This window comes from Neophocaena asiaeorientalis, unplaced genomic scaffold, assembly GCF_003031525.2.
Source record: "Neophocaena asiaeorientalis asiaeorientalis breed wild unplaced genomic scaffold, Neophocaena_asiaeorientalis_V1.1 scaffold401, whole genome shotgun sequence".
NCBI classification, from domain to species: Eukaryota; Metazoa; Chordata; class Mammalia; order Artiodactyla; family Phocoenidae; genus Neophocaena; species Neophocaena asiaeorientalis.
This window is the reverse complement of record NW_020174937.1, coordinates 396973-414494: the sequence shown is the minus strand read 5'-3', so window position 1 is coordinate 414494 and position 17522 is coordinate 396973. Positions and strand designations below refer to the sequence as shown.

The window sequence follows — 17522 nt, the reverse complement described above, 5'->3', positions numbered from 1 at the left end:
TTGAATTAAGCCCATGTGGGAAAAATACCCTGCCTCAACTTCAGTCTCAAGTGAGTAGTGCTGATTGTATTTTTAATTTGAACAGATGTTAAGAGGCTGTCTTCATCACATACCATACACAACACACTATGTAACCTAATTTGTATATTACAGATTCTATTTTTAACTTTCTTTTAAAAAAGTTATAAATGATATAATTATCCTCTACATATATAACAACAGAAGCAACAACAAACTAAGGTCTCAAAAAATGCCTGTATATAAATTCTCTACTTTTAAGGTTCTCTTATTTTTCTTACCTTGAGTTTATCAATCACTAAAGGTTTTTTCCACTTGTCTACTGAATTTCCATTTTGAACATAGAACTCAATTACCTCCTTAAAGTATAAAAGGAAAACAGTTCATTAGTTAAAGTTAGAAAAGTAAATAATGCCATAAACTGCTAATATCCAAAGTAAACATGTTTAGGTGAAGAAGCTTTTTCAGCTGCTACTGAATCAGTAAAATTTCTTTCTAAGACCAGACACAGAAGTATAAAAAATTCTAGATGTTTGCTCCTCACAAAATTATGCTGCCTCTATATTAGAGGATTAACTTTCAAAATCCTATACCAAGATTTGAGTGTTCCATTTTCAGCAATGTGGCATACTAGATGGTCATAGAATCCCTTCCCAGGATAATACAACTAAAAATGCTGGGTAAAATATTAAAAATAATTTAAAAAATACATGTAGTAATAATACATAGCTATGCTGGAAAGAAAATAAGGAAATTCCTCAGAGGCCAGGAATACAAAAGCCTGACTCTTCAGGTGTGAGTGAGCACTGGAACCAACTTTGTCTGGGGGATGTAGGCTGATCTATGTTCGCCTGGGCCCTAGTTTGCAGTGGGCCACATAGGCAGGCGTCAGGAGGTGAAACCAAATGCCCCACACAAGGCAAGAGGGAGGATCAGAGCTCACCACTTCCCTCCACCAAAGCCAGGATGCCTGATCAGCAAAACCTAACTGGAAAAAAATAGAAAACAAAACGAAAAACCCACCCTTCAGTGGTAGACCAAGGGAATAAAGGCCATTCACAGGACGGAAGAGAAAAAAGAAACATTTCTAACCTGAGCCTGTCTTCACCGAAGTTTGAGATCTTAATTCACAGACCTATGGGGCCCTAAAATTTTGAGTCAAAAATTAAGTTTACAGTGTTCCTGGTGACAATGCTTGAAAGCACCTGGCAGAAGCAAAAGCAAATTCACTCTGGAGGAAAAGAGCTTTTATAAAAAGTCTTAACTAATCCCTGCAGATAAAATTCCATTCCAAAGAACATGAGTTCAGAATGAAAAAATACTAAACACTCAAGGTAACAAGCCACCATTAGCAAGAATTAACAAAAACAATAGTTCAACAAAACAGAATCACACCTGCAAAGGCCACAGATAGAATAATGATCAAACACAGAATATAAAGTATTTGTGTCCAGTAGATTTCAAAAATAAAGGAAGGAATTAAAAGGATGACAAAGGACTATCAAACTTGGCCAGACAAATTTGAAAAAGAACCGAATGCAACTTGAAGCAAAGTAAAACCATAGTAATTAAACTTAAAAATTCAATGGCAGTGGTTCTCAAACTTTGGTGGCATCAGAATCACTTGGTAAAACACAAAAGCCTAGGCCCTATCCTACTTCAGTGAGTCTACTTTTGTATTCCTATTTCTGTAATCTTAACTAGCTCTCTAGGCAATTCTGACACAATCCAAATAACGAGACCCACTGCTCTATGCAAGGTTGAAAAGTAGATTAGATACAGCCAAAAAATAATAATAATAAATTGAAAGAAGGATCTGAAGAAATTATTCCTTTCTTGAATGAAGCACAGAAATTCAATAGAAGGAAAATATGAGTGGTGAAAAGATATGATGACACAGAGAGAATCATTACTTCCCTTTTCTCAGGCAAAAAAAGGAAAATAAAAGGAAAAAAAAAAGGTAAATTTTAATAGCAGATTCTCATTAAAGGAGTTTGATCCAAGAAGAAACATCTGAGTTGTAACAAGGAATAGTAAATAAGGTGGTAAATACATGGGTAAATAGATATTTAAAAACTAGCCACATAATAACAATAATCTCTAATTTGTGCAACTAAATCAAGATGAACGAAAATATTGGACTATAAGGGCCTTCTCCAATATTTTGCTATTAAAGCATCTGTGTACTTATTTTCTACACATAGACTAGTAGAATTACTGAATTAAAGGCTATGAACATTGGCCAAAACTCCAAATTACAACATTATTTTCTAAAATTGTTCCACCAATTTACAGTCATATAAGTAATATGTTAAAATGTTCCTTTTATTGAAGCATGGCTAGTCTAGAATACAGTTATATTTTTTCTATTTAAAAAATTTTTTATTGAATATATAAACTATATATTTTTTAAATATATAAACTAAAATGATATGGATGATGTAGTACATTTGTAGACTTCTTTTTTTTCTTTTTTTACATGTTTATTGGAGTATAATTGCTTTACAATGGTGTGTTAGTTTCTGCTTTACAGAATACAGTTATATTTGGTTAAAACTTCAAGAAGACAAAGGATGGCTCTTTCACAGGCACCAGGATGAATAGCACTTGTCATTCTGTCAGGAAGTCAGTTAAGTTGGAAGATTTCCTGTTTAGGGTTGTTTATTATTTCCATCCCTCACATTACTATGGAAACAGTCAATGCAATTGTGTTTGATAAGATATATGTTATGTAATACATGTACAAATTCCCCATCTGTGACTACCTCTCTATGACACTACAGTTCTGAGAAATTAAATTATGCCATTTATATAATTATTTAAAAATTTGTATTATTTAATACTTCCTGTTCTAAAGTCTATTGATTTGGAGATTTGCAAAATCTATTTGTGGTATGGTAGGAGTCAGAATTAAAATAAAATATCTCATTACAAAGAAGCTTTCTTTAATTCTTTAAGTATGAACAAGAGTTTACTGATGAAAAAAGAAAGCAGAAAATATGCTTTGTGCCGGATCAATTCTCCCCAAATATCACCTTTAACATCTAACTTTCTCATTCACTGATTGAGATACTGCTTTGTATTATGTTGGTTCAGAATCTTAAATCTGAGCCTACAAATAATTTTGCAATATAATATGTTTTTTACTTTAAACTTAAGTCAGTTAGAAAAAAAGAAGCAACAGTTCCTCCCTAGTAATATTATTAAACTCAGTAGGAAAATATGACTAATGTTATCATTATGTTAAAAGTGTGTTCTCAGATATGTCATGTTGCTAGTTCCTGTTTTACATGCTATTTTATTAGGGCTCCTCATCCATTTTAAATAGCAAGAATTGCCCTTTTTTTAAAATTTCTTTCTTTCTTCCAGTTTTATTAAGATATAATTGACATATAGCACTGTATATGTTTAAGGTATAGGGCATAATAATTTGACTTACATACATAATGAAATGATTATCACAATAAGTTTAGTGAACATACATCATCTCATATAGATACAAAATTAAAGAAATAGAAAAAATATTTTTCTTGTGATGAGAACTCATATTTCATATATAACATACAGCAGTGTTAATTATATTTATCATGTTGTATATTACATCCCTAGTATAACTGAAAGTTAAAGGTAATTTTGACTACCTTCAACCAATTTCCCCTCCTCCCCTGAGGAAGAATTGCCTTTTAACATTTAAATGGATGATGGTTCTGATGTTCTTACTTTATGATATCCAAGGAGTTCCAAAAGGTCATTAGAATAGCATAAACGGACCTTATTTTTTCCCATTATAGAAAATTGGAAAAATACATAAAGTATTAAGAAAAAGTCATCAAGAGTCTTACTAGCTAAAGATATGTACTATCAAGAACCGTACACTAACATGTACGGTTAGTGTATTATATGATACAATCTTATTTTCTAGATATGACTGTTTTTAGTTTTTATATATGTAGTTATAATCATATTGGATAGAATTTTATAGGCTTTCCCTCCTTCTATTTTGAAAAAGCTAATTACTTTTCAAGTGCATATGTTCATAAACAGGGATTAGTACAGTCCAGAGTCATTCTACAGGATAAAATGTTTTTATGGATGTTAGTACAAGTTTTTAAAGAAAGAAAAAGTCACATTATTAGATGTAGATATATTCCAGATTTGAAAGATCTGCAGACACAAAATGATTATGGCTTTCCTTGCCACACAAAATGTTGATAATCTCTCCTTTAAAACTAGAGTCTTTTTTTTAATCATAAAGCATTTTCCTTTATTACAAATTCTTTGTAAATATTTTAGTAGCTGCATGATATGAGGTTCAGCAGATGTATCACAATCCAATTTGTAACACCTCTTCCGTGCTACATGCTTCCCTGGATTGCTCATTTACATTTATGAATGAAAGAACATGGGTTTCCTCTCCCAATTTGAGTCTCCTTTGAATAAATCAGGAAGGCTGATAGGAAAGTTGGGGTCTACACCAAACCCACCACTGGAAAAAAAAAAATGGAGGGGTCTTCCCTGGTGGCGCAGTGGTTGAGAGTCTGCCTGCCAATGCAGGCGACGCGGGTTCGTGCCCTGGTCCGGGAAGATCCCACATGCCGCGGAGTGGCTGGGCCCGTGAGCCATGGCCGCTGAGCCCGCGCATCCGGAGCCTGTGCTCCGCAATGGGAGAGGCCACAACAGTGAGAGGCCCGCGTACAGCAAAAAAAAAAAAAGAAAAAAAAATGGAGATAAACTGTCATTTGAAACCCTGGCTTCTTTGAAACACATCATATGCTTTTTTAGAGTACTCTGGCAGCCTTTTTCCTGGGGCAAACACCATTGCTACCCAGGAGTGTTAGAAACCAACTCAAGCAGCCCACCTATTACAGGTTAATTCTTAAATCAAACATCTTGATCTCTCTTCCTCTTCTCATTCTTGCTCTCCACAACAGGCAATCATAGGGGACTCCATTGTAAAAAAAAAAAAAAGTTACCACCTGAGTTATAGTCCTCTCTTACTTAGAAATTCTTCTGAGATGTGTTAAGGTTTTTTCTTTGGTATGATCCACTCTGCTTCCCAAATCCTTTTCCATTCTCTTTTCAAAACCTTTAGTCCTGTGATGTGTACTTTTGTTTTTGTGCTTTTACCAATTCCATTTTTAAAAAAATTTCTTTATTGTTAATTCAAGAGGATTTTATTTGTGTGAGGGGAGGTAAATGCTGATTTCAGTCTGCCATCTTGAACTCAAAGTGCTGCATTTTCTTTTTAACACCCAAACGTTCAGAATTTTATTTTTTAAAAATATTTTAATTTTATACTGGAGATAGTTGATTTACAATGTTGTGTCAGTTTCAGGTGTGCAGCAAAGTGATTCAGTTATACATATATATTCTTTTTCAGATTCCTTTCCCATATTGGTTATTACAGAGTACTGAGTAGAGTTCCATGTGCTATACAGTAGGTCCTTGTTGATTATTTATTTTATATATAGTATATTTTATATATATAAATTTTTATAATAATTTTTATCTTTTCTTCACAGCATTTATCATCTTACTTAATGTCTTTCTTTCATGCTAAAGTATAAGCTCTGTAGAAGCATAAGCCCTGTCTTCTTATTCTTCCTTTTACCTTTGATGGCCTAACCCATTATTAGGTACCTAATAATTATTTGTTAACTGAATGAATGAATGTGTCACATAACTTGTCTACTCTCAGTGAATTTACTGAAACTTAACACCTTAAAATAGTAGCTTGTGGGGGGAGTGATGGTAGTATCTGTGAACAGCTTGAAATGATATACAAAATTTTCTGGGTATGCCTCGCTTGTTTATCCTACAGTTCTCAATTTTCAAAGGGGCCCATTAAAGAAAAAAAAGGCTGAAAGTCACTGCCTTAGGAAAAGACCCCCAAAGTAGCATTTTACTCTAAAATATTTAAAGATCCTAACTTTGTAAACTGCTAATTCCCTCTGACTTAATTTTAATTCCACAGATTTATCTGTGTCATTCCCTTGGCATATTTTAGAAGCTTGGAATTTCTCAGGATCAGGTTCTGCAGCAGTTCAGTGCTAAGGTGAGGAGGGGCATCTAGGTAAGGATTGACTGCAAAGAAATGATACCATGGTACTCCTAGAAGCAGAGATAACAGAAGTAATTCTTCAATAGTCTTGGAGCACAAATACATTCTGTTTGTTTATAGAATACTTACCTTTTCAGCTGGGAGGATGTGTTGTTTCATGAACTGCTTCACCCTAGTAAGAACTTCGTGGCCTGTCCTAGTCTGTACAAACAATTGTCTGGTAGTATCAGTCTGTGGAAGTGCAGTACTGAAAGTTCTTTATAAAAAAAAAGTTACAAAGATGTGCAAAACCATTATTATAGATTTCTGAATAGAATGTAATGTCTTCCCCCAGTTTCCCAAAAACATCTCTCAGAAGAAGTTTCCATATTTTGGAGTTTTTGTCTTTCATGTTATGGAAGGAATGCAGAATCACTTTATTTTGAACATTAAACTTTAGTGCTTAAAGCACTTTTTGGAGAAAACATAAGCCTGGCATGACCTCAATCAATGGGAGTTTAAAATCTTTATTGAAGCCACATATCAGAATCTCTAAACAAGAAGGCAAAGAAATAGAATACAAATTTAATAATTACTCTTAGTATATGCCTCACAAATACAACTGCTGGATATCATTATAAACAAGACCTTTAAAGATCATTATGAAAAGCAGCATCATCATTTGTCATGTTGTGGAGATTACAAATATTCGTGTATGAGACGAACTGTAAAACACAACTGTCCTAATGATATGCCATGGATACTTGTGGCTTGGGCAGAATTTCCAGGGACAGCATCATCCGTGCATTCAGTAAGTGCTATATATCACACTGTTTTTTTTTTTGTTTGTTTCTTTTAAATTTTGCTTTATATTGGAGGATAGTTGATTTACAACATTTACAATGTTTCAGGTATACAGCAAAGTGATTCAGTTATACATATACATATAGCTATTCTTTTTCAGATTCTTTTCCCATATAGGTTATTACAGAGTATTGAGTAGAGTTCCCTGTGTTATATGGTAGGTCCTTATTGATTATCTATTTTATATATAGTAGTGTGTATATGTTAATCTCAACCCCCTAATTTATTTCTCCCCTCCATCACACCTGTTAGATGGCAGTGTGTTTGGAGAAAGTGTATTAGATGTCTCAAAAGTGCTCCACTAATGGAGATATGAATTTCAAAGACTCTTATGAAATGTCTGAATACAGTTTCATGCAATGTCATGGTGGAAGAGAGCAACATTTCTAAACTTAATAAATCATCTTATATAATACATAACTTTAAACAGGTATATGTAAGTAACTTAAATATTAGAAGGAAACATTTGAGAATTTTATCAATATATTAAAGGTTTATACATTCAAATTGCAAAAAAACCCACAAACCCCTTTTAATCATTAAATGGGTATTTTCTTTAAATCTGAGGTCAATTTATTTTCAAGCATAAAAGAGATTTACTAAAAAAATTTTTACCATGATTGGCAGCAGCAATTCTGGTGTTGTAAGCAATGAAAACAATCCCTATCCCCCTAAAGTTTATGACCTTCACATAGCTAATAAAGGCTCTAATTTGAGTTAGCCACAGAATCTATATTTTGCTTACCTTTTTGAGAGTTGTAATCCAGTTTCTGCCAGAGGTTGCACAATATTGGCAAACTGAAAGCTACTTTCAGATGCATTATTTCCCAGAAGATATCTACTATATACTCCCTAAAAGTAAATTAATACAAAGTGATTAAAATTCATGGAAAACTATTCTTCAACTATCCAGTCTTTCCACAGTTTCCCAGCTACGTGAATCACTAAACTTACAAGGTACTAAGATATAAATCAGACTATCAGTTCTATTAATTTACATGCAGGCATAATTATACCACTCCAAGTTAAAGAATTACACTTGTATCATTTGGTTAACATACTCTCATCATAACAGAATTATAACTGGAAATCAAACCAAACTTTAAAATGAGTTTAGCAGTTACTAAAGATACCAAATTGGCAAGTTATATCACCTCTAAAGATCATTGCTCTCCCTTCACAGTGGAGAAAAAAAAAAAAATCTAAAGAAACTAAAATAAAATTAAAAACTATAAAACCAAAGAGAAGGCAATGAGAGACTTCTAAGAATATTTTATCTCATTTTTTGGACCCCTAATTTAGGCGAAACTATTCTCCTTTGAACAGTGTTAGCTGAATGCTCATCTGTTTTTCTTTGTTAATTCTCCATGTTCTGTGTTTCCAACATAATATACTCTCCTGTTCCCTGTCCCAAACACAATCAACTGAATTTCATTAGTTTATTTCTTTATATAATTCTTTGTACAATAAAACACTGTAGCAGTCTTTCCGTCATTTCCAATTTCACATTTCTAGTTAGAATGGAATGTTCATGATCATCTCTAAGGCTACTAACTACATAGTTTATGACATACATATTAATTTCGATCATAAACCACGTCAAGCTTTTATCTGAAATGAAAATACATTTTAAATTCAAAGCCTATCTGTTATCTCACTTTGGAAATTGACAGATATAGAAACATACCATAAACCCTATTTTGAGAAATGCATCCAATCAACATGATTAACTAATATGATTAATATGATTCTAAACTATAGGATGAGATGTAAGACAACTATTTCCTAGACATTTCAGTTATTGGAGGACAGCATGAACTCTGAGGACAGGGAAAAATAACCATAATTTTCGTTAATCCTTCTTTTCCCATTCTTTTTTGTTTCTAAAATCTCTTATTTACTTGTTCTTCCTCTAAGCCCTAACCCCTTACCAGAGATGAAGCATCTCAATTTCTTAAAATAACTAAGACTCAAAGTATAAGGGAGCTGAGTTAGTATAATGAAGAATGCAATTGTCTAAACTGTAAATTTAAAAAACTGAACTTATGTTCAGTTTTCTCTCAAAATTTATCACATAACTATCACATTATTAGAAAATGGAAAATGGACAATTAATTAATTATGTGTTTGAGTGAGCTTATCCACTCACTCAAACACATAATTAAGAGGCTCTGTATGCTAGGTACTGTGCTGGCTTTGGGAAATACAATGATAATTCCTTCATCATCAGCCCTGATTAATAGGGTTTTATAATCTGAATCAGATATCATATAAGGAGTTTAACTCTTTCTTATATTGGATATTCAGGAAATAACCAATTCTCACATGCTTTTTCTCTTTTTGTTATTATGTCTTTCTCTCTCCCTTCTTCCATCTTTTTCGTTTATTATACCAAAAAGTGATACCACATTTTGCTACTCAAATTTTTCCCTTGCCAAATTCCTATTCTGTAAACTCTGGATTTATGTTTTATCCATGTCTTGTATTTGTTATTATGGAAACTAAATTGATCTAAAGATAAGAATATAAGGGAATACCCTGGTGGTCCAATGGTTATTAGGACTCTGTGCTTTCAGTGCCGGAGGCCCGGGTTCAATCCTTGGTAGGGGAACTAAGATCCCACAAGCTGAGCCATGATGTGGCCAAAAAGAAAAAAAAAAAAAAAAAAAAAGGGAATATAAAACCCCCAAAAACCAAAAATATTGTCAACAGTACATCAATAAGTAATGGTGAAACACATGTTAAAAAATTAATTACCTGTGCTATTCCAGCAATTTTAAAATATGAAAGGGCAAGAAAGAAATTCCAGTTAGGAAGATTAGAATTAATTCCCCTGCAGCGACAATATATTGAAATCAGTTCTTCCATTGATGGTACCCCTATAAAAACAGTACATGCTATAAACTTTAATAAGAATGTCATGGTGAATATTTTAAAATGTCATATTGCATATAAATATAAAGCTGAACATAAAATTAATCCATATAACAAAACATTAATCTATATAACAAAACATTATAATCTATATAATTATATTATAATTAAAATATTAACTATAATATAATCTTATAATATATTATTACTTATATTACTTATATATAGTATAAATTATATTATATAATATAAATAATGTATTATATTATTAATTATATATAATAAAATATAATATTATAATTAAAACATTATGATCCATATAATTATAATCCATATAACAAAATATGCTCTAAATGTTGATTTCCAAAAGAACATTATATACAAATGATTATATTTTGTAACAAATTACTAGAAGTGTAATGATACATTCAAAAAAATTGATAGAATAAAATGATTTAAAAACATTTCAAGAAACAAAAGCTATTTATCTAAGATTGCAATATAATCTTTTTATTAATTATGAAGCAAAATAAATATAATTTTATATTAACAGCAGTTTAGGCAACATTATGTTTTCATACCTATGTTTTCTTGCAAATGAGGACTTTGACTTAACAATGGAATGGTCCTTGGCCAAAAGTAGAACACACAGAGATGAGCCAAGTCTGACAGAGGATGACCAATGGTTGAAAGCTCCCAATCTAGTACAGCTACAACTCGAGACTGTAATTAAAAATAAAAAGGTTTTAATATATTAAATCTAAAACAACTAAAATAAGGAGATGAACGAAATAGAATCTATTGAAAATCATATTTTCCATCAAAAGCAAATGTGAGGCTGTAGTTTGCAGTTTTTACCCACAGCACATTTCATTTATCAAATAGAGCCAAGTCTCCTGGTTCCATTGCTGGCCAACAGCTCTGCATTTTACTTTACACAGCCTTAACATGTCTACTAATGAACAGAGGCAAAAGCAGTTGAAAAGTTTCAACTGGGAGTAACTATAGTAAAGAAGAAATTCTAACAATTACTTATAATTTAAGAATCTATTCTCTGGTAATGAATCTTACAACATAACAAATATTACACTCTTATGACAATAGTAATTTTTTAAAGTAAGTTATTTCATGCTATAGATATAAAACTATAATTGTTATAAAAGATGCTGTTTGTTTTATGAATACAAAATCCACCATTATATAGCAACATGATAAAAGAGTTGTGTAATTTGGAACCAATAACACGGAAAGCTTTCCTCATTCTATTTTGTAACAATATGTATCAAGGGACTATATAGCTTTATGTTAAGAACACAGGACATTCAACTGCAAATACAAGGGGAAAAGGCAATTTGTAAAATAATATGCATAGTATGATCCTATTTGTTTAAATAAAAAGGGTACAAATGAATACACAAAGTTGAAAGAATATACACCAAACTGATAGCAATGGCTATGGTTACTTCAAGGGACTGAAGCAGGAGGGATGGAATATGGGAGGAGACACTCCATTGGAGGGTTCTGTACAGGAGGAGTGATATAATAGGATTTGTATTTTAAGGTCACTCTAGCTGCTATGTTTTGAATAGACTGTAGGGGAGGCAATGAGGAGGCTGTTGCAATAATCTAGAGAAGGTTATCTAAGCCAGATAAAACAGCAAAGCTCACTTAGGCAATGCAAGTTACTGGGTTTCATGCCTTTATGTAACTAACTTTGTGTGTGCTTGCACTCCCTTGCTTCTCTCATACACTTGAACACATTATTGTAGCTTTAAGGAAAAATGTGGTCTTTGGAATCACAGACCTGTATTCAAGTCCTAGCTCCACCATTTACTGGCTGTGTAATTCTGGACAAGCTAGTTAACCTTTCTGATTCTCAATTTTTGCAGCCATAACATACACCTCTTGCATAGAGTTAGTGTGAAGATGAAATAAGAGCAGGTTACATGTCCATTCTGTTTACCAGTGTCTAGCTGCAAAGTACCTGACATACAGTAGGTGGCCAAAATGTATTTATTCAATGAATAAGTACAGAGCCTGGCATATAGCAGGCAATAAAAAATTTACCATTATGACTATGGGAAAAATTGATCACTGCTTCCTCTATGATTTGACTTCATAAGACTTTTTATGGTTGTGGTTATATTGAATTATAAGCTACTATATTAGCTAGATTTGTTAAATTTGCTTAAAAAAGGGATTGGATGCATTTTTCTCTATACCATTCTGTTTGTTTCTGTGCTCTTGACGTCCAAAGAAAAGAAGATGATATACTTAATTATGCTATAAATGTTTAGCTTTTTTTAATTGAAAATTTTCCCTGGAGTTAAGTTTCAAGAAATCTGAAACATTTTAAAAGTAATTACCCACAAAGCTATAAAACAATAGCCAGTGAGAAAAGCTGGTGGGTCATCAAATTATCAATTAGTATAAATTAATTAGCCATGGTTTATTAGAATCCTGTCTATTCCTGTTTGTGTACAGAGCTATAAAAAGCATAGCATAACTTCTAGTGGATGAGGTGAACATTTACTAATTCATTTTGCTGCTAAAGAACTTAAAATGATTTCTGAGAGTTTTTCTGAAACCTCAGCACAACTGAAGCTTTTCATTTTGTTGATTATCTTCTACCTTGAGTTTTATTTTCTAGGTATGCTTTTTGCCGTATTGAATTTTTTTTTTAATTTATTTTTGGCTGTGTTGGGTCTTCGTTCTGCACACGGCCTTTCTCTAGTTGTGGTGAGCGGGGGCTACTCTTCATTGTGGTGCGTGGGCTTCTCATCACAGTGGCTTCTCTTGTTGTGGAGCGCGGGCTCTAGGCACACAGGCTTCAGTAGTTGTGGCGTGCGGGCTCAGTAGTTGTGGCACACGGGCCCTAGAGCACACAGGCTTTAGTAGTTGTGGCGCACAGTCTCAGTAGTTGTGGCTCACAGGCTCTAGAGTGCAGGCTCAGTAGTTGTGGTGCACGGGCTTAGTTGCTCCGCGGCATGTGAGATCTTCCTGGACCAGGGATCAAACCCATGTCCTCTGCATTGGCAGGCAGAATCTTAACCACTACTCCACCAGGGAAATCCCTTGAATTTTATTAATATGTATGTATATTACCTTTTCAAAACAAAAGAAACACATGCAATACAGTAGGACTGACAATAGATGAAGGAGGTAGGAAAAAATATAATAATTTTTAATAAAGTGATAAAGCTAAGAGTAGGTTATTACATAAAATTAAATGTCACAGGTCATATTGATATATAGTTTTTAGTGTTGACAGCAGAATTTGCTCTGAGTTTTCTATGGACAAAATAAAGTATGAAGCATAATCAGTCACAATGTTTATAGTGCATGTAGATTAAAAACAAACCAGCTGCACCTGGGTTGCTTCCAAGTGTCCATCAACAGATGATTGGGTTAAGAGGATGTGGTATATACACAGTGGAATATTACTCAGCTGTAATAAAGAATGAAATATTGCCATTTGCAGCAACATGGATGGACCTAGAGAATATTATGCTTAGTGAAATAAGTCAGACAGAGAAAGACAAATACTGTATGATATCATTTACATGTGGAATCTAAAATATAATACAAATGAATGCATAAGCAAAACAGAAACAGACTCACAGATATAGAAAACAAACTTGTGGCTACAAAGGTGAAAGGGGAGGGGACAGGGACAAATTAGGGGTATGGGATTAACAGATACAAACTACTATATATAAAACAGATAAGCAACAAGGATATACTGTATTGCACAGGGAATTATACCCATTATCTTATAATAACCTATAATGGAGTATAATCTGCAAAAACCCTGAATGACAATGCTTTACATCCGAAACTGAAACTAACATTATATTACAAATCAACTGTACTTCAAAACAAAGCAAAAAAACCCAGCTGCTCAAGAGTGACAATTTTCATGGAGATCAGTCAAGACAGCAGAGTAGAAAGACCATGAGTTCACCTCCTCTCAGGAGCACACCAAAATAACAACTATAAGCAGAACAACCATCAATGAAAAAGACCAGAACCAACCAGAAAAGATCTTCTACAACTAAAAACATAAAGAAAGAACCACAATGAGGTGGGTAGGACAGGTGGACTCACAATATAGTCAAGGCCCATAACCCCAGATGGATGACCCACAAACTGGAGAATAATTACACTGCAGAGGTTTTCCCACAGGAGTGAGAGGTCTGAGCCCCACATTGGGCTCCCCATTCTGGGGGTCCTGCATCAGGAAGATGAGCCCCCAGTGCATGTGGCTTTGAAGGTTAGTGGTGCTTAATTGTGGGAGTCCCAGAGGATTGGGGGAAACAGAGACTTCACTCTTAAAGGGCGCACAAAAAATCTCACACATTCCAGGACCCAAAATAAAAGCCATAATTTGATAGGAGCCTGGGACAGACCTACCTGTTGATCTTGGAGAGTCTCCCAGAGAGGCAGGAGGCAACTGCAGCTCACCCTGGGGCCACAGACACTGGTGGCAGCCATTCTTGGGAGCTCCTTCTACCATGTGGACATTGGTGTTGGCAGGCACCATTGTGGAATCCTCCCTCTGGCTTATTACCCCCAGGACCCAGCCCTGCCCTGGCCCAACAGCCTGCAGTCACCAGTGCTGGGGCGCCTCAAGCCAAGCAACTAACTTGGAAAGGACACAGCCCCACCCATCAGCAGACAGGCTGCCTTAAGACCCCCTAAGCCCACAGCTGCCTCTGGATGTGGCCCTGCCTACCAGAGGGCCCAGGACCTAGTTCCAGCCACCAGTGGGCAGGGACCAGATGCAAGAAAACCACAATCCAGCAGCCTGCAGACACAGCCCATCTACCAACAGGCCAGAGACCCTGCCCTGGGACAAGCTTGGCCCCAGCCCTGCTCACTAGCAGGCTAATTCAAGCTTCTGGACACCCCAGACCCTGTGTCAGAAACCCACCCCCCACCAGCAGCAATCTGATACCATCTCTGGAATCCCTGGACCCTGCAACCAACTCCAGGACCTTCTCTGCCTGCCAGTAGTCCGGAAGTAACCCCAGGACCTGGCTTCACCCACAAGGAAGGTGGGCAACAACCATGGCGTCTTCTGGACCCTGACTCTGCCAACCAGTGAGCCAGCACTAGCCCTGGGGCCCCCTGGGCTAGTTCTTCAGTCAGCGGCCTCGTGACCCAGCCCCGCCAACCAGCAGCCGGCAGCCTCCACACAAGGCAGAGCCTAGCAACCAGACTGGAGGCTAACCAAACCTACCAGACTGCCCACATATTCAGCTGGCCACAAGAGAAGGTTCCAGGTAGCCCTCATAGGGGGAACCCCTAGAGCATATAGCTTGGGAGATGAGAAAGAAGTGCACTGCTGGGATGCATAGGACATCTGCTACAGAAGGTCACTTCTCCAAGGCTGGGAAATGTAACTAACTTAGCAGATACATAAAAATACAAACAGCAACTTAGGCAAAATGAGGTGGCAGAGGAACATGCTCCAGATGAAGAAATAAGACAAAACCCACGAAAAAGAACTAAGTGAAGTGGAGACAGGACATCTACTTAATAAAGAGTTCAGGGTAGTGATGGTAAAGATGATGAAAAAACACAGGAGAAGAATGGATGCACAGAGTGAGAAGTTAGAAGTTCTTAACAAAGAGTCAAAAATATGTAGAACAACTGAACAGAGATGAAGAATACAATAAATGACATGAAAAAATATACTAGAAGTAATCAATGGTAGACTAAATGATATAGAGGAATGGATCAGTGAGCTGGAAGACAGAGTAGTGGAAATTGCTGATGTGGAACAGAAAAAAGAAAAAATAAGGAAAAGAAATGAGGACAGTTTAAGAGACCTCTGGGACAACATCAAGCACAATAACATTTGCATTATAGAGGTCCTACAAGGAGAAGAGAGAGAGAAAGGGGAAGAGAACATATTTGAAGACTTAATAGCTAAAAACTTCCCTAACCTGGGAAAGGCAATAGACATCCAAGTCCCATAAGTGTAGAGTCCCATAAAGGACTAACCCAAAGAGGAACATGCCAAGACACATTTTAATTAAAATGGCAAAAAGCAAAGATAAAGAGAGACTATTAAAAGCAACAAGGGAAAAGCAAAAAATAACATATAAGGGAACTCCCATAAGGTTATCAGCTGACTTTTCAGCAGAAACTCTACAGGCCAGAAGGGAGTGGTACAATACATTTAAAGTGGTGAAAGGAGGGCTTCCCTAGTGGTGCAGTGGTTAAGAATCCACCTGCCAATGCAGGGGACACAGGTTCAAGCCCTGGTCCTGGAAGATCCCACATGCCATGAAACAACAAAGCCTGTGCACCACAGCTACTGAGCCTGCACTCTACAGCCTGCGAGCCACAACTACTGAGCCTGTGTGCCACAACTATTGAAGCCCACACGCCTAGAGCCTGTGCTCTGCAACAAGAGAAGCCACTGAAATGAGAAGCCTATACACGACAACAAAGAGTAAGTTCCACTCGCCCCAACTAGAGAAAGCCAGTGCGCAGCAAAGAAGACACAACACAGCCAAAAAGAAATAAATTAAAGAAATAAATTTAAAAAAAAAAGAATAAAGTGATGAAAGGGAAACCCTACAACCAGGAATACTCTACCCAGCAAGGCTCTTATTCAGATTTGATGAAGAGATCAAAAGTTTTACAGACAGACAAAAGTTAAAAGAGTTCAGCATCACCAAACTAGGTTTACAAGAAATGTTAAAGAAACTTCTCTAAGTAAAAAAGAAAAGGCCACAACCAGGCACAAGAAAATTATGAAATGAAAAAGTTCATTGGTAAAGGCAAACATAAGTAAAGGTAGGAAATTATCCATGTACAAAGCTAGTAGGAAGATTAAAAGACAAAAGTAGTAAAATCATTAATATCCACAATAAGCAGGTAAGGAATACAGAACCAATTAGATGTAAAATATGATATCAAAAACAGTAATCATGAGAGGAAGAGAGTACAAATGCAGGGTTGTTAAAATGCATTTGAAATTAAGCAGTCAGCAACTTAAAACAATCATATATATATGTATGTATACCCACCTACCGCATCATAACTACAAACCAAAAATCTACAATAGATATACATACAAAAAAGAAAAAGGAATCCAAACATAACTCTAAAGATACTCATCATATCACATGACAAGAGAACAAAAGAAGGGGAAAAAAAAGACCCACAAAACAATTCCAAAACAATTAACAAAATGGCAATAAGAACTTAGGTATCACTAATTACCTCAAATGTAAGTGAAATAAATGCTCCAATCAAAAGACACAGAGTGGCTGAATGGATACAAAAACAAGACCTGTATAGATGCTGCACACAAGAAACTCACTTGAGATCTAAAGACACACAAATACTAAAGTGAGGGGATGGAAAAAGGTATTCCATGCAAATGGAAATCAAAAGAAAGCTGGGGTAGCAAAAGTTATATCAGACAAAATAGACTTTAAAACAAAGACTGTTACAAGAGACAAAGACACTACACATAATGATCAAGGGATCAATCCAAGAAGAATATATAACAATTGTAAATACATATGCATGCAACATAGGAGCACTTAAATACATAAAGCAAATATTAACAGCCATAAACGGAGATATCGACAGTAACATAATACTAGTGGGGGACTTTAACACCACACTTACATGAATGGACAGATCATCCAGACAGAAAATCAATAAGCCTTAAATGACACATTAGAACAGATGGACTTAGTTG

At 35.2% G+C, this 17522-nt stretch overlaps 1 protein-coding gene across 3 annotated transcripts in view; it reads right to left on the bottom strand.

Annotated features, from left to right (window-relative positions):
* Positions 1-17522, bottom strand: part of ACAD11 (acyl-CoA dehydrogenase family member 11) — an 87197-nt gene that overhangs the window by 44177 nt on the left and 25498 nt on the right. For all 3 annotated transcript variants that reach the window (XR_003005518.1, XM_024761677.1, XM_024761678.1), the window contains 5 exons: positions 10378-10519; positions 9680-9801; positions 7668-7774; positions 6209-6335; positions 300-377 (listed from right to left, as the gene is read on the bottom strand). Coding sequence is in view for 2 of the 3 variants with exons in the window: in XM_024761677.1 (XP_024617445.1) it covers positions 300-377; positions 6209-6335; positions 7668-7774; positions 9680-9801; positions 10378-10519 (576 nt within the window). In the remaining variant the exon portion in view is untranslated. The remainder of the gene's footprint in view (positions 1-299; positions 378-6208; positions 6336-7667; positions 7775-9679; positions 9802-10377; positions 10520-17522) is intronic.